Below are 24,725 nucleotides of genomic sequence, written 5' to 3' on the forward strand. Positions count from 1 at the left end.
TGCAGTTATCCTTAAAGTGTATGTAAATCCCAAAAATAAAATAAACAACTTACTTAAATATACTATTGAAAGCATTTTGTTTGATCTGAGTTATAAGTGCATGTTTTTATAAGTCTACCAGAAATCCAGTGAACTTGTAACTTCCTATAGTGAGCTGACAACACAGTGCCTTTGCTGCACTGAAATCCCAAGAATCTAATTAGCCCTGCCCAGTTCTCTCTGAGAACTACAGAGCACCCTCTCATGCTATGGAGATGAGGAGAGCAGGTGATCTGTAGTCTAAAGCAGGATCTAAAATTCTAGATGACAACTCTGCACCTTCATACATACAGTACAGTAAGTGAGTGTTGTCAACCTAGGACAGGAACTGTGTTAATGTGTAATGAACTACAGTTCTCAACAGATCACAACTGCAAATAGTGCCGTTTCCACAGCTACTTACAGGAAAAGGGTTAAGACATGACCTCGTAATAGTAATGTGAATCAGGGAATCTTGGCAGTTGTCCAAACTTAGGAGTTAAAGAATGCTGTAAGGCTGTATTACTTCGCACATGTTCTTTATGGAGTAGCAACAGAAAAGTCCAGGTTGAGCATAAATGTTCAATTCTTAAATAGAAAAGTCCATTCAAGCACCAATCGCCAAGCTTCATATTAACCGCAGAAATGTAAATCGCAGTAATAGTCTGCAAGTTAGTCGAAGTAAATGTGTATACTTGCATCACAATGTCCACATGGAGTATATGTAGCTAATCCGAGAGCGCATGAGGTGGTGTTGTGATTTGAACTGAACAAAGAGCCCACACAGAGTACACAAAGGAAGGTGCTGCAACTTTAACTTATCATAGAGTCCACACAGAGTGCACAAGAAAAGGTACTGCGGTCCAGGTTTTCCATAGACTTACCCTCTTAGGACAGGTAGTGGTGCGGTGAGTATGCAAATCATATATCCAGGATGGCAAGTGAGGTAGTGAGTACACTATTTTTACATCCCGGATGGTTAAAAAAGAGGTAAGTTTACTATTCTTACATTCAGGATGGTGAATGGAAAGGTAAGTATACTATTCTTACATCCAGGATGGCAAGTGGAGAGGTAAGTATACTATTCTTACATCCAGGATGGGGAGTGGAGAGGTAAGAATACCATTCTTACATCCAGGATGGTGAATGGAGAGGTAGGTATACTATTCTTACATCCAGGATTGTAAATAGAGAGGTAAATATACTATTCTTACTTCCAGGATTGTGAATGGAGAGGCAAGTATACAATTCTTACATTCAGGGTGGCAAGTGGAGAGGTAAGTATACTAAACTTACATCCAGGATGGGGAGTGAAGAGGTAAGAATACAATTCTTACATCCAGGATGGTGAATGGAGAGGTAGGTATACTATTCTTACATCCAGGATGGGGATTGAAGAGGTAGAATACCATTCTTACATCCAGGATGGTGAATGGAGAGGTAGGTATACTACTCTTACATCCAGGATGGGGAGTGAAGAGGTAAGAATACAATTCTTACATCCAGGATGGTGAATGGAGAGGTAGGTATACTATTCTTACATCCAGGATGGTGAATGGAGAGGTAGGTATACTACTCTTACATCCAGGATGTGGAGTGAAGAGGTAAGAATACCATTCTTACATCCAGGATGGTGAATGGAGAGGTAAGTACACTATTCTTACATCCAGGATGGCGAGTTGAGAAGCAAGTATATTATTCTTACATCCAGGATGGCGAGTGGAGAGGTAAGTATACTATTCTTACATCCAGGATGGCGAGTGGTGTGGTTGGGGGAGTGGAAATGCTCACTGTAAGCTGTATTGCTTGAACGCTGAGCATTTCAAACTTCCCGGCTATAAACTGTGATGCTGGCTACAGAGGTGGAGCGAAGTGATGCAGCAGGAGCTGATTGAGGAGTAGGCGGTGCTGGACTCCTTTCCCAGAAGAAGACTAGGTAAGTATCTTACATACTGGCAGTGTCCCCATTTCCCCTCTATTCCTATTCTGGTGGCAATTCAATATTTTCTCCTCGTCAAACTTGTGAGCAAGACAATAAGAGAGGGTGAATCTTCCTAACAAGGACCCAGACAGCAATACAAATGTGGCAGTGGTTCCAACTGCTCCCCATTCTACCTAAATCTAAAAACAAATTGCCTTTAGTTATACTTTAATGAATTCACTGCTATCAAATATATCCCATACACTGTATCTGTACACTCATGTAATACATACAATCAACTAAAAATAAACAGAAGATACAATACTTAGAATTGTTCTGCCCTCAAATGCAGGTTTCACTGTGACTATGAAAAACAAGGCAGTTTAGTAATATGGCTGGATTTAAAACTCATGGTGTGTTCATTTAATATTTCAGCTGATCCAGTGAGAAGACATCTGACATTTTAGTTCTGGGAACCAAAATAAGAATTTTTTTTTTTTTCAAACAAATTTTATTAGAATTTTGTGATATAATAACATTGTCTGCGCATCTGCAAGCAGATAATGCAGTCTTTAACATAAGTGACATCAAGATTTAACATGTAAAGGCCTCAATCTCAGGCCACAGTAAAGAAAGCAAAAAGAAAAAGAAAACAAAGTAAAAACAGAACAACATATGTTCTAAGCAGATTAACAGCAACAAGTTGCATCTATGACAAGTGTCTCGACACAGATTGATATTCAATCGACCCAATGTCATATACTATACAGTACGGATCCTAACTTCAAATGAGTACGAAACAAATGTAAACTGAGAATACAAATCCCCCAACTATTCCTGCACTAAGGCCAGTGGCCCCAGGGTGTTCGACATGTGCCCAGTTAGATACCATTTTGTGTAACGGAATGGTTGAACAATGTGACTGATTTCCGTTGTCGTGTATGATTTAAGCAGGAACAATTTCCATCTGCGGAAAAAAGATTTTGCAGGGGCATCGGCATGTGATTCTGCGTCTATTCTCTCCCTGCAAAAGAGAAGTTTGAGCTCCTTGATCACCTCCTCCACTGTAGGAGGCTTGTCATCACTCCATTTGCGCATAATCACTCTGCGAGCCGTAAGGAAAAATAAGAATTTTAATACTGCATGTCATTTCCTGGACAAATCTTTTTTTTTTCTTTTTGGTTTTCTTAAAATTTTCTTTTTGACATCAAACCTGTCAGTAAATTTAGGGTACTGAACAGCCTATAGCACAACAATAAGTACATCTAACTCTGCACACCGTCTCCAGCAGCCCAAAGTCCAGGAGAGTAGTAACATATAAAGCTTGACACTTTCCGGGTGTGTTGAAGCTCATTCAGCACTTCCCACACATTCCCATTGGCCCATCTCTGGCTAAAGAGTCACAGAAGAGATGGGGCCTGCATTATAGTGCTATATCCTGTTCAGTACCATAATGGAGCTGACAGGTTTACCTTAATAAAAAGAGCTTTTGGAGTGACTTCATTACAATCTTACGAGTTTTCCACCTTTGGTTCTAATGCCAGAACCACACTCAGTGTACGTCATGCTGTATAGTGTTATTCAGTAATAATCGTGATTGTATGTTATCAGGTTCCATAATTCGTTTACAAACAAAGGGTGGCTACCAGCAATATATTTTCTAGGTGTGACGGTTCCTCGCAAGAAATCCAAAAAGAGTTAATTTTCTAATCCATGTTTCATACAGCTAAACTGTCCACATTCTTCAAATACAATAAGGTTGCCATTACAGGACAGTTCATTTTACAGACAGAAAATATGCAGTATATTTGTGTTATTTACTGTTTGAGCCCCTATTCACACTATAGCGTTGCACTAAACATGTAGTGACGAGTGCTGGGTCGCAATTCATTTAAATGGCACCGCAACGCACCTCCTAGCAGCCATGTATTGAAGCCCAGTGCGACCTGAGTACCTCAGCAACATGCATTGCATTGCAATATGCAGTATCTCAATATGTGTACTACTTTTGTATCGCACAATATTGCAATGTATTGCGGTGCTGCGTGTTGCACTGCCATTCAAAAGAGTGACAATGCATCTAGCACACAGTGCAGTATAGTAGGTGCGCTGTGCAACAGAGTGTGCTAAACGCACTGTAACATGTGTTTACACAACGCTAGAGTGAGAATGGGCCCTGAATCACATGAAGACCAGATTGTTACAGAAAACATCCTCAATCTCCCAATTGTTTGCTCTTCCATTGAAAAGGGTAAAAAAAAAAAAAAAAAAGCAGTGTGTATGCTGTGCTGTCAGTGTTAAACGAGGAGCCACCTTGCTGATATTTCAACTTGTACGGTGCACTCGCAGTTTTCTGTGCATGGTGAACAGCTATATAATGCTGCTTTGGTACTTTATAAGGTGTACGACAAAAAGATAATATCAAAACGTAAAATTGATGTGACGCACTCGCTGTGCAATGAAATGTGGGAAGCTTAATTACATATAAAAAAAAACCATACACTATGCTGTGCAAAGAAAAAAATGTACACAGGTTAAAGCTTGAACCATCTGCCCATGTGTATTGTTGTTAACTGAGGTTTTTTTACAGTCTCATTTAATAATTGCCTTGAGCATTGATGCAATTTTATCCCCACATGGTCTCTATAGCATGAGTTTGTCCATGCTCAATCGATGCACATATCCTTTAACAGATCAGGCTCACTGCATTGTGCACAATGTGAGGGGCCTCCCGGTGCAGATACGTAGAAAACAACAATAGGCACAGGTTTCTTTAGACCCCTATCCTGACGAGGTAAAGCATATCTAAACCCAAAAGCACAAAAGTAATATTGCTTTTGTTTTTTCCTGGGACTCTTTTTGTCTATATTGCTTTTTTGTCTGTGTGTAGATATTTTCAATGCCTCATTTGTTTGAAGGCTCATATATGCGACTCATTTATATATGTTTCTATTTATTAGATGTGTATGATTATTAGCACGGCACAATATTGTTTTTCACATTTCATATTTAGTTATATCCTTAGTGCTTGGTAGCTCTTATTTTCACATTTACACTTACTGGCGCTGATCACCTTATTGTTTATTTTTACAAAAGTAATATATTGCATCATCATTTATCAGTCCTTGAATGTGGTGGCTGCATTAGTTTTGTTTTTTAAGGCTTTACCTGACACCATTGATAGGTAGGGGCGTCCCGAGGCTGGGTGTCACCCGGAGTGGAGACCGGGTGACACCCTGCCGTGACGTCATGCGCGTGAAGTCACCACGCACGTGTGCGATATCATCACACATGCGCAGCCATCTAATTGAACGTATGCCGCTGGGTCCCCTCCTCTCTCCTGACTGTCGGGCTCTCGGTCCTAGACCGAATGCCTGACTCTTTATAGGGGGTGACACCAAAATGACTGTCATTTTGGTGTCACCCGGGTCCGGGCCACATCCCCCTTGTGACGCCACTGTTGATAGGACTTATTTTATCCCAATGACTCTAATGGTGGGACTTTCTAACTCGCACTGAAACTTATTTTGCTCACACTGACACCAATGACACTGACACCTATTTTACTCCCGCTATCACTGAAATGGTGCTTATGTTTTCTCCCACTATCACTGAAATGGTGCTTTATTGACCATGTCCCCATGTGTATTCTGAGGCCCTTTACGGTGTTTCTCCTAATTATTTTTAAATGCTAGCAACTATGAGGGATCCTTCCCTTTTCGCTAGCACCCAGTTTTCATGTAAGGCACTCTTTATGGTATTTGTAAATACATACACAATACAGCCATTTATTACATGACCAGAGTGAAGCATGTATACCTTAATAGTTTTAAGTATATCTAAAGGCAAAACCATTTTTTATATTTTAGATAGAGTGGAGGAGGTTTAACACCGCTGTCAGTTGGTTTGTTTGTTTTTGGGGGTTTGTTTGCCATCTGTATCTTATTAGTGAGATTTCCCTTCATTTCCTGTGTTGTAGACAGCCGTCACATGAATAAGAGTTCCTATTGGAAGATTCCCCCTCTATTTCTGTTCTAGTGGCAGTTCAAAGTTTTAGATTTCCCCTCACTTTCATTCCCCATGACATTGATGATCAGACCAATTACAAAGGGTGACTGCCCCAAATGGAGACATGGACAACAATAAAAACCCAACATGGGTTCTTACCCTGCACCACTCTATCCAAATTTGAAATAAAGTTTTGCCTTTAGTAATACAAAGTGACATTAAACCCTCAGATTTTTTATCATACAACAATACTGTAATGTGAGCCTTACTGTAATCCATGGTTGTTTCCCTTCTCTTTGCTGCTCTTCCTTTTAAATCTGTGTCTCATGCTGGGCAGAACTTCTGTGTTGCAGCAGACTGCCTTGTCTCTGAAATGGATACATGGTGTCTGTGTGTACGTTTGCAACCTGAGCCAGCACTACAGGAAGAAGCACTCAGCTGCAAAGGGAAGTTCTCCCCCAGCATGAGAAGACATGAGGATTTAAAAGGAAGAGCAGCAAAGAGAAGGGAGACAACCATGGATTACAGTAAGGCACACATTGCAGTATTGGTTTATGTTAAAAAATCTGAGGGTTTAATGTCACTTTAAAACTACTCGGGTATACAGCTTAGATCCTATTCTTTTTCTCCATATACGCAAAGGAAAATACTTTGCCATGTAAAGTTTAGTATACATAACATAGTGAAGGATAATGTAAAAACAAGCTCAGGAAACAGAGCAAGGAATTGATGATAACCATAAATAATAGAGCCATAATCCTAAAGAAGCATGAAATCTATATTACAGGTAATCCTGCAAGGCTTCGGACCCACCACACCTCTTGTGATGACTGTGCTTTAACAGCTCATAAATCAACAAGCTCTCACTAATGGACTCTGGAGAGGCTTGAGACAATTTAACATTTTCTGCCCTGACTCCAGAGTAGTAAGACTGCACAGGAGAAATACTGAAGTAGAGAAATGCAGGAAACTCCCAGTTATCCGCCACCCATGAGGAGTGGTAGGTTCCAGGGACAACTGTATTTTATCTGGCACCTACAAGCAAAATAGTTAAGTCACCAAATGCACTTTCAATAAAATGTTATCCTGCCTTGAAACACTTGAATTTGTGCACACTGCAGCCCCCAGCAAACGGTAAAAACAGCTTGTGTTGCAGTATGTTCAGGTAAAAAAAAAAAATGTCTAATGCACACATTCATCACTGGTCTCCATGATGCCAGGACCAATGATGCCAGCACATGAGCTGCGCCAGGGTAACATTACTCTCCTTCTCCAGCAGCTAAACTTCCTCTCACAATAGCTGTAATTCCCTAACCCAACCGGATAGCTTGATGGGCAGTCCATGTGTGAGATTTTGACTACATCCGATGAAGCCAGTGGGCTTATGAAAGATGGCGCTGGCTTCAGGAACAGGGGGCTTAGCATGGCCTGACCTGAAAGAAGGTCCAAATTTAGATTTAAGCAGCAAAATTATGATTAAAGGTAATATTTCTTAAACAAATGCTGGAAATTTTTTATAGTGGAAACATGTGGCTGGGTTTACTTCCTCTTTAAATATGTTATTTGGCACTATAAAAAAAAACATTAAACAGTCATAAAAAAAAACAAATAAACTGTAAATTCTAATATTGTCAACATTCAGTTAAAATGGTGTGGAAGACTGCTAATCATTTATTTACATTCCGTATCGGCGATACTGAAAACTAGGCTCTGATTGGTTAGGCAGATGGTAAAAAAAAATGACATTGTCAAAGATATCATTGATGTTAGTTATATCGCACTATTCAATGTAACAGTTTCAAAAAAAGTATTTTGATTGCATAGATGCAGGAAAACAATTTAACTGGAAGTGTCAGTTGTTTAAATACAGTGATACAATACAAAATAACATCAGGCAGGAGCTCAGTGTACTAAGAAATTTAAGTAGCAACTGCATGCACATATTTTTAAAGTGTATCTATAGGCAAAATTAAAAATCATATATTAATTTCCACAATGAATGTAACTTATTTTTAACCTACTCCTATTACTCTTCAAAAACTTACTTTTTGAAGAATCCCACACATTTACTTCATTGAATGCAGTGACACATTCACTATGCACTGTAAATATGCACTGCTGTTTCACCCATTTTACAGAGTCTGCCTTCTAAATTACACAGGTGCTGAAAAGGAGGAGTTTCAGGGGTCACATCATCACAGTTTGCAGGCAGCAAGGGGAAGCTGCAAAGCATGCATTAAATCCAGGAAGTTTTGGAAAGAGATGGCCAACAGATAATCCACACTCACAACATCAACTCATATTAGATGTGTTGATAAGAACTATCGTTTGTATTGCTTCTACAATGCTGATGTTATAACTTTAACCAGTTAAGAACATAGGATGTACCCTATATGTCCTAGAGTCATTCCCCGCTCTCACCCACCCATGAAAGTAGCTATAAGCAGCTGTTTTTTTCACTGATGGATGTAACAGTTATTTATGGTTGGTGCTTATCAGGACTCATTCACACGGCCCTTTAAGAAAGTAGTTTGGTCAAGGATCAGCCTATTTCTGCGACGGTTATGATAGGTATGTGCAGTCAGCTCTCTCTAATAAGGAAATTCTCCTTGATTTGGAAGATTTACACTAACGTCCTGTAGTGTCTCTGGGACAGGAAGTAAAGGGAAATTTCCCCAATAGTACACATATAACAAAAATAAACTTATAAGGGTTTTAACCCTTCTCTACCCTATGCAAATCTAAAAAAAAAGTTTTCGATATACCTAAACTGTGCCCAGTCTCTAGGAGAGATGTGGCAGGTGCTGAAGCTGTAATTGAAATATCATGCTGTATGTGCCGGCGCTATTGGTCCAGCTTGTAGTCCACAGTAGGATCGCCCAGTCTATGATGACAACCATGCTTAAAATGGCACTAAACTCAGGAGTTAAATCTTAAAAATGCATTCAACTCCCTTAACTATTAATAAAAATGTATCTTATTTGTGTATCACTCAGCTGTAGATCCTCAAATTATCTCTGAATTCATGCTGACACTGTCCTTCCTTCTGGAGGGTGGCTACTTTTGTTCCCCATGGTCCCCGTGTGTGTTATGAAGTAGTCACCGCTCCAAGCTTGCTCCCGTGATGGACTACAATATAACATTTAGTTTACTCATTTGTATTGCAGGAGTGTGGACATTTTTTAAAAAACTACTTGTCCAAGGGCTAAAGCGGAGGTCAAATCTACTTGTCCTTCACGACAATCTACTTGTCCCAACAAAACAAAAAAAAGTTTAAAAAGTGTAAAACTAGGGATGCACCAATAAGAGTACGAGTACCAATATTTTGCTTTCAGCACTCACTGAGTATCGGTGCTTCCGTTGGCATGGAGCAGGCTTCCCGTCAGGAAGCCGGGCAATGAGATGCTACCCGGCTTCCTGACTGCCAGGGAAGCCGACTCCATGTTGTTTGGCCGGCTTGATTGTGAATGGCTGGGAAGCCGGTTTTCCGTCCAATCATTTTACTTTGTCACTTATTTTTTTTTAATTTTTATATATTTTTTACTTTTTTATAACTTTTTAAAAAAAAAATCATTTTCTTCCTATCACATATGGTGTTAAAAGCCTCTATGTGATAGTTTGGAGGTGACAGGTTCTCTTTATGGAACCTGCCCTCCAACACAGAACTAATGTTCTGTGGTTCCTGACAGCCGAGACAGGTGGCGCTGTGATTACAGCGCCACGGTCTCAGTGATAGCACAGAGCAGACGAAGAAAGGAAGTTATTCGTCTGCTCTGCGGGCTCTATGGTGAGCTCCCGTGCCCTGGTGACTGGTCCACCAGAGGAGCGGGGGACCCCCGAAAACCATGGCGCGGGGGGGCGGACAGGATCGCAGATTCTCGCTTCATACAAGTGATCTGATTAGATCACTTGTATGAAAACGAGCAGCGGCTCCACAATATACATTTAGCTTTGCTTGTCCGGAGCAGGGCTGAATGTATTAAAAAACTACTCGCCCGGCGCCCGAAACTGCCTGTCCCGGGCGTCGGGCAATACGAATTCCACACCCCTGTATTGAGATTGTAGTCCATCACAGGAGTGATCTTGGCCCGGTGGCTCTTTTACAACACACACAGGGACCATGGAGTAGTAGTGTCAGCACCAATTCAGAGATGATTTGAGGATCTACAGCCAAGTAATACACAAATAAGATACATTGGGGGGAATTTACCAAAACTGGAGCAGACAAAAACGGGAGCAACTGTGCATGGAAACCAATCAGCTTCTCTCTTCAGTTTGTTTAGTTAAGATTCGAAAATGAAAAAGAGAGGCCGATTGGTTGTCATGCACAGCTGCTCCAGTTTTTGATAAATTCCCCTCATTGCTGTTAATAGTTAAGGTACTTGAATGCATTTTTTATATTTGACTCCTCAGTTTAGTGTCACTTTAAGGGGCTAGGCCACAACGGCCTTTGAAGAAACAACAGAAAACAATGCACTAAAACTTGTAGAATACAGTGGTGGCATTGGGGTCAGCAGGAGGAACCAATGAACACAGTGGGGGGACACAGGAGACAGACATTACTGAAAGTATTATTTTCCAAATAGACTTCCGGGGACAATTTCTCTGCATTATGCTGGCCATACACCTATAGATTATCTGCAGATTTTCTATGGTCAGATGGAAAAAGTGCAAAAGATTCCTCCATCTACACTAAACTGTGAGGATGGAGGACTCTCCCGCTGGGCCAAGCTTCAGTATCTTGCTAGTCGGCCCCGCTGGCTGTCAAAATACCTGAACAATCTGATTGGATGCAGGCGTGGGTCAGGTTTTTTAGGAGCCAGCGGGCCTGACTAGCAAGATAGTGAAGCTTGGCCCAGGGGGAGATTCCTCCATCCACACAGTTTAGCGTAGATGGAGGAATCTGTTGCACTTTTTCCATCTGACCATAGAAAATCTGCAGATAATCTATAGGTGTATGGCCAGCTTTTGTTCGATGGCATAGGCCGCAGAAGGGGTATTTACTTTCTTCTTGGCAAGGACAGCTTTTCATTGTACTTTAATTTGCCATTGTAATTCCTGTGAGGTAGTTTTCCAAACAAAACGCCACATGATTGTAAATAAGAATACCCAATTCACGTATATTACTTCCATTATACAGCAAAAATAATCCTGATTAAGATGTCAAGGACCAGAAGGAGAATTGCAGAGAAATGTTTACAAGCATTCCAATACAATAACAAAATGTCACCGCCAATGTTTACAAACATGTTGTATGAATTGTCCAGGTTCCCCACAGCCAAGAATCAGATCCAGATGTAATCGCACTAACTGAATGAGATTTCACTGAGCATTTATGTTCCTTCTAGGATTGAAACTCAGTCTGACAAACTCTACTATGCTGCATAAAAAGGCACTGGAAAAAAACACTGAGCCCTGTAGATAAGAGGAATGTAAATAATTACAGGTCTCCATTATTAACCCTGTTATACACTCTCAGGAGTTGGGAGACAGTGTGCGTGCCTCATAGCTGACATGACAGCAACAGACAGACTTGTGGGGACCTCTGAACCCTGTACTTTGTAAATGAAATTATTATATGTAATATGTGTTGTATTTATGAATTGGATGTTGGTTATACAAAGCAAGTTCATATTTTCTGGTAAGCTTGAGGCCAGGTGCAGACCTGAGCGATCCGAGATCATGCTTCCCGGGATCGCGCGGTCCCGCACAATTGCAGAAAGTGGGCAGGCGCATGTGCAGTTCAGGTTTTCGGCCGGGAGACGAGGAGAGACGCAAGGTAAGTCTATGGACGCGTGTACCCGCATGCAGACACCGTGGGACAGGAAGTGCCAGCAAGCCCATAGGAGTCAGCGCTGGATCGGAGACCCGCCATAGCGCTGGAGGGACAGAGGAAAAGGACAGGACAGAAGAGAGAAGAGAGAAGAGAGAAGAGAGAAGAGAGAAGAGAGAAGAGAGAAGGGAGAAGGGAGAAGGGAGAAGGGAGAAGGGAGAAGGGAGAAGGGAGAAGGGAGAAGGGAGAAGAAGAAGAAGAAGAAGAAGAAGATCGGATTAAGAGACATCATTTAAGGTGAGTGCTGACATTAACATTGGGGGGAGGGAAAACATTTTTTGACTTTAATGTCACTTTAAGTTTATAGTTAAGCTTGAATACTGGTAAGACACTGAAGTTACAACAGACACTATACCAGGAGGGACCTCTGCTAAGTGGTACTGTCGGAAAACTTAAAGGAGAATTATGATGCGAGTGAAAATCACTCATCCTCATAGTTTGAGCCGATGTGTGACAATGAAACTGTCACATGTCGGCTCAATAGATCGGGAAGTGAGCGAATGCATACCGTCGCTCGCTCACTTCTCGATCATTTCCCTGCAGTAAGAGGTGACTGTCAGTCACCGCTCCACCCAGGGATTCCCCTCTCCTATCCTCCAGCGCTGAGTGGAGGAACAAACGGGGGAGGGGGCGGGTACAGCTGGCTCTGCCTCTGATAGACAGAGCCAGCTGTCACTCACGCAGCTGGGTGGATCTTGACAGCATTGTCGGGGTCTGTCCCGGCTGCGGCAGGCTCAGTATACTGCGAGCTGTAGCTCGTGATATACTGAGCTTTGAGTCACGGGAGGACGCTAGTACATGTCCTCCCGTGACCCTTAAGAGAACTATGGGGAAAATTACTTACCCCATAGTTCTCTTTTAAACATGCAGACTCTCGGATTCATGAAATAGTATCTTAAGCGATTTGACTTTATTGTGTCCTCCCTGTGCTGTGACACTGAAGAGTCTGCATATACTGAATGAAGTACCCATAATTGGTGCATGGGATAGCCTGGGAGCACATGTGGCATTCTTCTATACTTTTAAAGTGGGCACACAAACTTTTATTTACATATATTCCTCAATAGCGGCAAAGGATAAAGATTTACTATGTGTGCACCAAATTATTTTACAAACCGAGATTTTAATTTATAAAATAACAGTGACATCATCACTGTGCTGTGCATAGCCTGTACAGAGAGCAGAACTGTGGGAGGGGCCCAGTAGGTTCTTCTACTACAGGCTGTCTACAGAAAACTACAGGAGGGACGGAGTCAAGACACAGTGGACAAGGAGAGAGCAGCAGTGACTGGTCTTTATTACAGAAAGCTCAGAGACAAAGTTTCATGTGGATTACTGCACTGATACAGAAGAAATACACCAAGATTCAAATAAGAATACACATGCCCCTTGTATTTAGACAACATGTTCTTTAATAAATGGTTGTGTACTTTATAGTAAACACAAAGTTTAATACTGCTATTAAAGTAGTTTGCAACTGACTTAATTCCCAAAAGAAAACAACTTTTAGGCTTCATTCACTCCTGATTGTGGAAACGAATCCATTGCCCTGCCTACTGCTCAAACCACTCACACCTCCAATTTGTCCTTAGGCAGCTGCTACCACAATTTGCACCCCTACACACACACATACACACACATAAACCATCCTGCTCGCTAGACACTTTTAGGCGGGACCACACTGTTCACACATGCACATTAACATGTGTTCCGTTACAACAGCCCATTCATTTGATGAACTGTTTTTATAATGCAGTCCACCACAACACGCAGTATAGTACACTACTGTGCATGGCGGTGTACTATGACGCAGCTGTGTTGGCAAGATGCACTGGGGTTCCTACAGCCTCAAAGCTGTATATCTGCTGTGTGAGATCGAAGGCACTGCTGCATATGACTGCTAGTCACCATTGTGATCTTCACTGTTCTCCTTGCTGGAAGCTCTGACATGAGGAAGCAAAGCCCTGACTCTACCAAGATGGGCGCCCTTACACAGAGACACAGTGCAGAACAAGGCATTGTAAGTCAGTAATGGGGAAAAGATCAGCCGCAGGGAGAGCACAGGAAATACTGGGGTCTAGCCCTTCAGCTCCTCTTTAAAGTGTATCTCTGTTTTGTTGGCTTCCGATGTGTGCCGAGAATGTACACTGAGCTAAGCATGTGCACAGGAGTTCATTCTGTCCAGCACCGAGCTGTGCCAGCAATCTACACCAAGCTGTGCATGCGCACATGAGTTCAGTTACTCCTGCACCCAGCTGTGCCTGGCATCTACACCAAGCTGTGCATGCGTACAGTTCAGTTACTCCTGTACCAAGCTGTGCCAGGAATGTATACCACACTGTGCATGTGCACAGGAGTTCAGTTACTCCTGTACCAAGCTGTGCCAGGAATGTACACCAAGCTGTGCATGCGTACAGTTCAGTTACTCCTGTACCAAGCTGTGCCAGGAATGTACACCAAGCTGTGCATGCACACATGAGTTCAGTTACTCCTGCACCCAGCTGTGCCTGCCATCTACACCAAGCTGTGCATGCGTACAGTTCAGTTACTCCTGCACCCAGCTGTGTCAGGAATGTATACCACACTGTGCATGTGCACAGGAGTTCAGTTACTCCTGTACCAAGCTGTGCCAGGAATGTACACCAAGCTGTGCATGCCTACAGTTCAGTTACTCCTGTACCAAGCTGTGCCAGGAATATACACCAAGCTGTGCATGCGCACAGGAGTTCACTTACTCCTGCACCCAGTTGTGTCAGGCATGTACACCAAGCTGTGCATGCGCATAGTTCAGTTACTCCTGTATCAAGCTGTGCCAGGAATGTACACCAAGCTGTGCATGTGCACAGGAGTTCAGTACCTCCTGTACCAAGCTGTGCCAGGAATATACACCAAGCTGTGCATGCGCACAGGAGTTCACTTACTCCTGCACCCAGCTGTGTCAGGAATGTACACCAAGCTGTGCATGTGCACAGGAGTTCAGACACTCCTGCGCGGAGCTGTGCTGGAATGTAAACTGTGCTGTGCATGCGCACAGAAGTTCAGTCACTTTGGAACAGAAGTGTACCAGGAATGTACACTGAACTGTGCATGTACACAGGAGTTCATTCTCTCCAGAACCAAGCTATTCCAGGAATGTACACAAAGCTGTGCATGTGCACATGAGATCAGTCACTCCAGCACAGAGGTCGCCATGAATGTACCCTGAGTTGTGCAGCTCGAAAGTGAGACTGTAGTCCATCACAGGAGTGAGCTTGGAGCAGTGGCTACTTACAACATACACACAGGGACCATGGGGCACACAAGTAGCCACCCTCCAGAAGGAAGGACAGTGTCAGCACCAAATCAGAGATGATCTGAGGATCTACAGCTGAGTGATACACAAATAAGACACATTTTTGGTAATAGGATACTTGAATGTATTTTTAAGTTTGAACTCCTGAGTTTAGTGTCCCTTTAAGGATAATCTGCTTGTATCACTATAGAGGGAATGTGAGAGAAGAAAGGTGTACAGAATAAGCCAGATATGTTCAATGTAGAGGGGCTGATCCGGACCCCAGAGGGGAGATTCTTGGGGCTCCCTACACCCCCCCTTTTAGTGTCTATGAGAAAACAGCTGTTACTGACCTGGGAATGTAGTTGGTCTCCTCACCCAGGCGCAGTTGGAAGTCCTTCCATGCCGGACTGAAGCTCTCCTCCTCATGGTGCTCCTCACTTGGAGACTTTTGGGGTTGCCCTGTAGGGGGGTCCCGGCTCCCTTCTGTCACCTGTGGCCCCTTAGCCCCTCGGAAGCCCATGACGAAGTCCTCAAAGGTTATGGCTCCGTCCCTGTCCGTGTCCAGGCGCCTGAAGATGTTCTCCACCTGTGCCGGGCTCACCCTCAGCTCCGCACACAGCTCGGAGAAGTCCCCCCTTCCCAGGCGGCCGCAACGCTCGGCATCAAAGGAGAGGAAGAGGGCGCGGAGCCGGGACAACTCTGCCTCTTCTTCCATCCACGACGATGACAGCACGGGGAGGTGATAGATAGACGGTGTGTGTTCAATGTGGGATCAGGAACAGGACGGTGTGCAGACGTGGCCGGCAGTAGACTGACACACAGGGAAGCCGTGCTGTGTGCTCCGTCGGAGAGTCTGGCCACATGCCCTGCCAGGTGCCTCCTCCCCGGTGCTCAGGTGTGCAGGAAGAGGACACTTGTCAGTGTGGGCTCCCAGCATGGACTGGGCTGACACTACATTGTGTACAGGGTGGGTCCAAACTGCCACTACACACCGGGAACACACCTCTGACCAATGGCACACATAGCTAGGCTGGAAATGCTGCTTGCCTGGCTCTGTCTTGTGACCCAGTCTCTGTAATGCTGACAAAATTCCAGCAATGAGACACCTGGCTCAACTAAAGTCAATTGAAAAATCGAAGGCGCAAATTATCAGAAGATGCAATCACTGTTCTGGTATTCAGGGTGCTGTCTGAATACAGCAGGAGCCCCCCAGCTGTTGTGGAACTACAAATCCCACAAGGCATTGCAAGATTCTCAGGGGCATGACTCCCAGAGACAGATGCATCATGGGATTTGTAGTTTCACCACAGCTGGAGGGCTAGAGTTTGCCCACCCTTGGAATATAGTAACCGGTAGCAGGGGTATTTAGCGTTTATTGGGGAACTGAGCGACTTGAATGAGGAAAATCTAAATGTGTATGACCAGCTAGTGACACTAAACTCAGGAGTTAATTCATAAAAATACATTCAAGTACCTGAAATATTAACACAAATGTACCTTATTTGTGTATCACTCAGCTGTAGATCCCCAAATCATCTCTGAATTGGTGCTGACACTGTCCTTCCTTCTGGAGGGGGGCTACTTTTGGTCCCTGTGTGTGTTGTAAAGTAGACATCACTCTAAGCTGCTCACTCCTGTGATGGACAACAATCTCAGAACAAAAGTTGCCACCCTCCAGAAGGAAGGACAGTGTCAGCACCAATTCAGAGATGATTTGGGGATCTACAGCTGAGTGATACACAAATAAGATACATTTTTGTTAATAGTTAATGTACTTGAATGTATTTTTAAAGGAGAACTATGAGGTGAGTGCTTTTCACTCACCTCATAGTTCTAGCCGACCTGTGACAATGAGACTGTCACAGGTCGGCTCAGTAGATCGGGAGGTGAGCGAACACATACCGGCGTTCGCTCACCTCTCGATCCTTTCACGGCTCTCTGCCGTGACAGGGGAGGATCTGGATTCCCCCCTCCTCGCTCCGATCTGCCAGCACTGACTGGTGGATCGGACGGGGGAGGGGGCGGGTACAGCTGGCTCTGCCTCTGGATAGGCAGAGCCAACTGTCCCTCACGCAGCTGGGCGGATCCAGGCATAATTGTCGGGATCCGCTTCAGCTGCGGCGTCTCAGTATACCGCGAGCAGTAGCTCATGGTATACTGAGCCTAGGGTGACGGGAGGACGCTAGTTTGTGTCCTCCCGTTACCCTATGGAGAACTATGGGGAAAAGCCTTAACCCCATAGTTCTCCTTTAAGTCCTGAGTTTAGCATCACTTCAAAGTAGAATTAAAGTGTCCATTTTTTTACATGTATACAGCTAGCAAGCAGTAGATATATGCAAAAACATAAAAAAAAAAAAAAAAAAAGTTACCAAACAGGTAAATACTTTTCTCTGTCTCGCAGCTGTCTCTGCAGCTCGCTCTTGGCTGCAATACACAGGTCCCGAACGGCCATGCAGGAGGATGATGGGGCGGGCGCATTCGCACAGTCCATATCACCAGCGGGGAGAAGAGGAGATACTCAATAGAAGTGAATGCGCACAGCTGTGAACGTGCACGTCGGATAGACTCCGTGGGTCAGGAAGAGACAGTGAAGTGATGATCTATAGCTGAGTGCTACTAAACTCAGGAGTTAAACCTTAAAAATGCATTCAAGTACCTTACCTACAATCAAAAATGTGTCTTATTTGTGTATCACTCAGCTGTAGATCCTCATGATTTGGTGCTGACACTGTCCTTCCTTCTGGAGGGTGACTACATTTGTTCCCCATGGTCCCTGTGTGTGTTATAAAGTAGTCACCACTCCAAGCTCACTGCCGTGATGGACTACAATCTCATGTTTAGTTTACTAATTTGTGTTGAGATTGTAGTCCAGGACAGGAGTGAGTCTGCGCTGGGTCAGAAAACGGCACCAGCACTGGATGGACTGCTGGAAACAAGTGGAAGGAAGAAGATGATCGGATCAAGAGGCAGGTAGGTACTTAAAGCAGCATTACAATGGGGGAAGAAATGGGAGGGTTTAATGTCACTTTAGAGCTCATCTCTAGGCAAAGCAAAAACCTCCTCTTGCTACTCCTGCACTGCAAGGGTTAATTGTTGGTTTGTGTCTAGGAGACCGGTGTAAAGAACTTTTACTTACCTGATTCCCACTGCTCCGGTGGTCAGCATTCACCTTTCTCCCCTTCCTCTCTGGCTGGTGGAATGTCACTACGCATCCTCATGTCTAATGCAGGGCTATTGGACCCGCATTAGATGTGATCCATAGACCAGCAGAGCTTAGGGGAGAAGAGGTTGTGGGGACTGGTCTAGCACCCCCAGGCAGCAGGGATCAGGCAATTAAATCTGCTTTACTCCAATCCCCCAAACAAAAAACAAGCACTTAACCATTGCAGTGCAGGGGTAGCCCCACTGCAAAGGTAATTTTTTAGTTTGCCCAGAGATGGGCTTTAAGTTAGAACTAAAGGATTATTTTTTTTTTACTTCTGGATAGAGTGGAGAGGGATTGGAACCTCTGTCAGGTTTTTCTTGCTGTCTGTGTACCCATTAGGGAGATTCACCCCCTTTATTTGTCCTGGTGACTGTTATCACTGAAAGTGAAAGAAAATCCTAAATCCCATTTGTCATCAGAACAGCGTTGAAATCTTCTAATGAGGAAACTAGTTTTGGTGATCCCTATGACAGCAAGGGATGTCCCTCACTTTGCAGGGATTTCCTCTCACTTTCTGTTGTGGCTACGGGACATAGGTAAAGGGAAATCTCCCCAATGGGAAACATGGCAGAAAAGAAAGTAACAGGGGTTATAGCCCTCCCTTATACCAGTACTCTGGATTATAGGTTCCTTGAGGGCAGGGAATGATGTGCATGTGCAAAGCGATGCGTAAATATTGTTGGTTCTATGTAAATAAAATACCTGCAATTAAAAATAAAGTGCACCAAGATTATACCCTTCCAAAATGTGCCACAACCTCTGAGGCTCACTTATTAGCAATGCCACAGTCACAATCGATGATTGTATTTTGATATCACTTGCAGAAATTTTCCAGCAAAAATGTATACAAATCATTAAGGGGTCTATTCACAAAGCTGCCGAAGGATCTAGCCATAACTTCGGCTGATCCTTCGGCTAGCTTCGACCCCAGGACCCCTTCAGTTCAGTAGAACCGAAGTGCTGCTGTAGGGCTAGTCACTATAGCCCGTACAGCTCCCGAAGGCGGCCTAGGGGCTCAGTCAAGCCGAAGGCATATGCTTCAGCTCGACTGAGCCAAGGTGAAAGCCGAAGCTTGCCGAACAGCAGGCCATTGGCCGGCCGACAGCCTGCTACTTACTGCTGGGCGGAGCCAGCTGTCATCTCATGGCTGGCTCCGGCCACTTGCACAGACAGATCTGCGTCCCTGGTTACCAGGTAACCAGGGACGCTGATCTCAAGACAGCCCAACTCTCCGGACGCTTCGGGAGTCTCCCGCTATTAGATATCGGCTGCCCGGGAGAGAAACACTTTCTCCCGGAAAAGTTTTACTCTGCTCGATCGAGCAGAGTAAACCTTTCCCTGCTCTGATGTCTTTTTTTTTTTTTCTTCTGACATCGGAGCCGTTGGCTGTCAGAAAAAAAAAACAGCATAGAAATGTATAGCTACATTCCTATTGGCTATTTCAATTTGCAATAGCCAATAGCAAACTATCAGCAGAGGGGACCTGAAGTTCTCCATCAGGTCCCCTTTAGTAATTGACAGCAGCAGAGGGCAGGTGCAATAGCTAGTTTGCTATTGCAAAGTGAAAGAGCCAATAGGAATCTAGCTATGCATTACTATGGTGTTTTTTTTTTTTATTATTCTGACGGCAGCAGAACCACCCGGCCAACAGAAAAGAGTTGGGCAGAGCTAGCTGTCACTGCTAGCTCCGCCAAATCGTTTTCTATTTTATTTTTTCTACTTTTTTAACTTTTTTTCTTTTCTGCTTGTTACCACAGAGGTACCGGGCAGAATAGCCGAGCCGGCTATTCACTCACTGCTGTTCGGCATCTATGAGAATAGACTGAACAGCAGCGAGTAGCCTGCCGGAGGTACGGGTCAACCGATCCAGATGTTGGATCGGCTGAGTCAAACTCCCTCTGCACTTCGGGTCGGCCAAACCTGCTGAGCATGTTTGGCTGACCCGAAGCCAGCCTCAGCAAGCCGATGTACGGCAGCGAGCGAGCTGCTGGAGTTTCAGCTCAGCCAAGATGTTGGATCAGCTGAGTTGAAGTCCTTCTGCACTTCGGATCAGCCAAACATGCAGAGCATGTTCGGCTGACCAAAGCGCAGCCGAAGGCAGCCGACGTACGGCTGATTTCAGCTGATGTACAGCTAAAATTAGCCGTAGAAGCCAGAAGTGAATTGAACATAGTTTGGCTCACTTCACTTCGGCTGGGTTATTCACAACTGTTTTCTATTGGCTGGGCGGTTCTGCTGCCGTTCACCCCGAATAGAAAAAGATTTCTAAAATGTAAATAAATAGTTAAATTAAAAAAGAAAGTTTTTAAAAAAAGGAAAAAAATAACAATAATTGGGCGGAGCTAGTAGTGACAGCTAGCTCCGTCCAACTGTTTCCTATTGGCCGGCACCTGCTAGAAGACTCTAGCAGGTGCCGGCCAATAGGGCCAATGAAAAACAACTGGGAGGAGCCAGCCGTGACATCACTGCCAGCTCTGCCCAGTTGTTATTGTTTGATAACAGTTCAGCGTCCCCAGGTCATTTGGGGACGCTGATCTGTCATTTACAACCTAGCTGTCATTTGCAGAGCGAAAGGCCGGCCTTCGGGCTGCTGTGAATATTGTGAATAGCCTGTACAGCAGCCCTTCGGTTCAGCTTAACCAGAGGGCTCCTGCGGCCGAAGTGAGCCGCAGGATTAGCCAAAGCTACGGATGGATCCTTTGGCTCCTTTGTGAATAGCCCTCTATATATTATAAACTGCATTCTATCCTGTCTCTGTACTGATCCATTTCTAGTGAATGTGATTTCAGAAAAAAAGTTATATTGTGGGAAACAAAAAAAACAAACACATTCATTTTGTTATGCTTGTCAAAAATTATTTTTATTAGGAGTAAATAAATACTACAATTATATAACACATACAGAGAACATTTGCACTTTGTGTTTTGGCAGCTTTTTTGTAAAAACCCAAATATCACAGAAGAAACATTTTGTAGAATTGTACAAGAATTGATTGGAAAGTGCATGAAAACTGCACGCCTTTTTATTAAACCCAAAAGTGGAAATGCACACTAATACAACAGTAACTGATTAATAGATTTCATTCTCCTGAAAGGTTTATAGTTGTTATAGAAAGATCATGAAAAATCTGGAAGGATTTACTAGACTGTTTAATATGTTCAAGATCAGAAGATATGCGACAGCCATAGAGATGCAGCATCTTCAACCTGAAAAACACACCACAGCATGTATTGTGAAATGTGTATATTAATAAATAACAACACTGTAAAAATGAGTAGCAAAAGATAAAGTGACACTAAACTCACAAGTTAAACCTAAAACATGTATTCAAGTACCGTACCCTTACTATTAACAAAAATGTATCTTATTTGTGCATCACTCAGCCGTAGATCCTCAAATCATCTCTGAATTGGTGCTGACACTGTCCTTCCTTCTGGAGGGTGACTACTTTTGTTCCCCATGGTCCCTGTGTATGTTGTAAAGTAGTCACCGCTCCCAGCTCACTCCCGTGATGGAATACAATCTCAATACAAATTAGTAAACTAAACGTGAGATTGTAGTCCATCACTGGGACCATGAGAAACAAAAGTAGCCACCCTCCAGAAGGGGATCGTGTCAGCATTAATTCAGAGGAGATTTGAGGATCTACAGCCGTTTTAAGCATGGTTGTCATCATTGACTGGGCGACCCCACTGTGGACTACAAGCTGGACATGCCGATCAATAGCTCCGGCACATGCAGCATGATATTTCAGTTACAGCTTCAGCACCTGCCACATCTCTCGTAGAGTGTAGGTATATCTAAAACTTTTTTTTTAGATTTGCATAGGGTAGAGAAGGATTGCCGTTTTAAGATAACAACCCGACCCCCTGGGAGATGGATTGAAGATCTTGTGGAGGGAATTTTGAATTTCTAGGTCTCTGGCCTGTGAAAGAGTCTATAAAATAAAGTATGAAAAACAGCCCTGTGACTCCTGAGAATGCACACACGTGTTCATTCCCCCTGCACCTCCCCATTACCACAAAAAACTCAAAATCACTTACAAAGGTGGAAATGTCGTTTAAAACCCCTATACGTTTATTTTTGTTATATGTGTACTATTGTGGAAATTTCCCTTTACTTCCTGTCCCAGAGACAAAACAGGAAGTTAGGGTAAATCTTCCAAATCGAGGAGAATTTCCTTATTAGTGAGAGCTGACTGCACATACCTGTCATAACCGTCACAGAAATAGGCTGATCCTTGCCTTGTCTTGATTCTCTTTGGATAAAAGGTTTAGAGCTCTTTTACGTGGGCTTTCCGATCAGATCTGTCTGTCAGTTTTTCAGGCAGACCTGATCGGAAGCCAAATGTTAATCTATGGGCAGCCGGATTTAAACAGACGAGTATCCATTTACATCCGATTCATCGCAGACCAACATGGGCTCAGTAATTGTATTTTTTTCCTCCATCACAAGATGGAAGAAAAAACTGGATGGACATCCGATCGGATCAGCAGGGGATGAGGTCCCCAGTTCAACTCCAGGTTCAACCAGGACACTATCTGCATGGAGTTTGCATGTTCTCCCTGTGCTTGTGTGGGTTTTCTTCAGCTACCCCTGTTTCCTCTTACACTCCGAAGACATTCTGGTAGGTTAAGTGACTCCTAGTATGTGTGTATATGTGAATATGAGATAGGGACCGTAGATTGAATAGTATTATAAACAAATGTATGAATTGATGGTGCTATATAAATCCCTGTAATTAATAATATCGGGGTCTATTCACAAAGCTGCTGAAGGATCTAGCCGTAGCTTCGGCTGATCAAGTAGAGTAGAACCGAAGGGCTGCTGTACGGGCTATTCAATATAGCCTGTACAGCTCCCGAAGTTGTCCGAGCGGCTCAGTCGAGCCAAAGGCATATGCTTCAGCTCGACTGAGCAGAGGTGAAAGCCGATGCTGGCCGAATGGCTTGCAATTGGCCGGGTGACAGCCTGCTAATGACTGTTGGGTGGAGCCAGCCGTCATCTCAGGGCTGGCTCCGGCCACTTGCACAGACAGATCAGCGTTCCTGGTTACCAACTCTCCCAGACGCTCCGGGTGTCTCCCGCTATACTTTTCTTTTCTGCTCAGTACCACAGAGGTACCGAGCAGAATAGCAGAGCCGAATGCTGGCGGAATTCGGCTATTCACTCACTGCTGTTTGGCATCTATGAGAATAGGCCGAACAGCAGCGAGTAGCCTGCCGGAGGTTTGGCTCAGCCGATCCGATGTCGGATCGGCTGAGTCGAACTCCTTCTGCACTTTGGGTCGGCCGAACATGCTGAGCATGTTTGTCCAGCAGCAGCAAGCCGATGTACGGCTGATTTTAGTCAGTGTACGGCTGATCGGCTCACTTCACTTCGGGTCGGTTATTGACTCGGCTGCCTACTGCAGCTTTGTGAATCGACCCCATAGTTATTCAGACAGCCCCACAGCACTTGTGTTCTATAGCCATAGGCTGCATGTTTACAGTATAACAAAAAGGACATAAGCATGCTCATTTTTCTACACATTATGCTATTTAGCTATCATACCTTTTGCAGTTTTTGCAAAGTTTTTCAATAGCATCAGATGTAACTTCCTTGCAGAAACTGAGCTTCAAGCACTCCAGGGAATTATAACAATAGCTGGCTAGCAAACATACCCTGCAAGTGAGAATGCAGTTACCAGTTTGTATAGACCACACATAAATAGAACAAATGCAGTATAAAGAAGGAATTATATACATGCTTAAATATATTCATGAGGGGTTAAGGGGTTTTTCAAGGCCAGATAAACCATACATGCACAGATTTCTTTTATTCAGCCTGCAGGATATGCAGATGGATGAATCTTCACCGCCATGGCTATGCCAGTCTTCAACCTTTCACCATACACAGTAATGTGTCACTGACAGTCAGAAACATTATTTGTGGTAAGCTTTGTGCTGCCCCTAGCACCCTTGCCACCTAAGGCCACAGCCTTTGTTGGCTATGCAGAAATACAGCCCTCATTGTGACACCCGCCAAATGAGTTATCAATTGGGGCATTCCCCACCCTGCAGCTGCACATAAACAAAGGGGCGGGATGCTTGCGCTGATGTCATTGGCCTTATATAACTACATGGCCATATTAGGTAAATGTCATTGACCAGATAAAGCCATGTGGCCATATAAGGTCAATGACATCACTACATCCCGCCCCTTTTCCCTGGCTGCAGTGGATTGGGTGGCAACAGAAGGAGCCTCCTTCTGTGTTCCGAGGTGCTCCTTCCTTGTTCAAAGAAGCTCGGGTTCGTACGAGGTTCGGTCCAAACCTGAGTATATCCATAGCCCTCCCTTTTTATTATTTTTATTTTGTTGGGGAACATTACTAACTGCTCCTTACATTATTTAATGAACTCCAGGGAAAATATTATGAACCCCCCCCCCCCCCCACACAACCCATTTGCGGGGTTAAAGGCCATTT

At 43.9% G+C, this 24,725-nt stretch overlaps 1 protein-coding gene across 1 annotated transcript in view; it reads right to left on the reverse strand.

Moving 5' to 3' along the window:
• Window positions 1-15,769, reverse strand: part of RASEF (RAS and EF-hand domain containing) — an 86,997-nt gene extending 71,228 nt beyond the window's left edge. Inside the window, exon 1 of the mRNA XM_018566358.1 lies at window positions 15,405-15,769. Within this exon, the coding sequence (XP_018421860.1) occupies window positions 15,405-15,769 (365 nt within the window). The remainder of the gene's footprint in view (window positions 1-15,404) is intronic.
• Between the last annotated feature and the right edge of the window lie 8,956 nt (window positions 15,770-24,725).

Source organism: Nanorana parkeri, unplaced genomic scaffold (assembly GCF_000935625.1).
Source record: "Nanorana parkeri isolate BGI_ZX_2015 unplaced genomic scaffold, ASM93562v1 scaffold941, whole genome shotgun sequence".
Taxonomy (NCBI): domain Eukaryota; kingdom Metazoa; phylum Chordata; class Amphibia; order Anura; family Dicroglossidae; genus Nanorana; species Nanorana parkeri.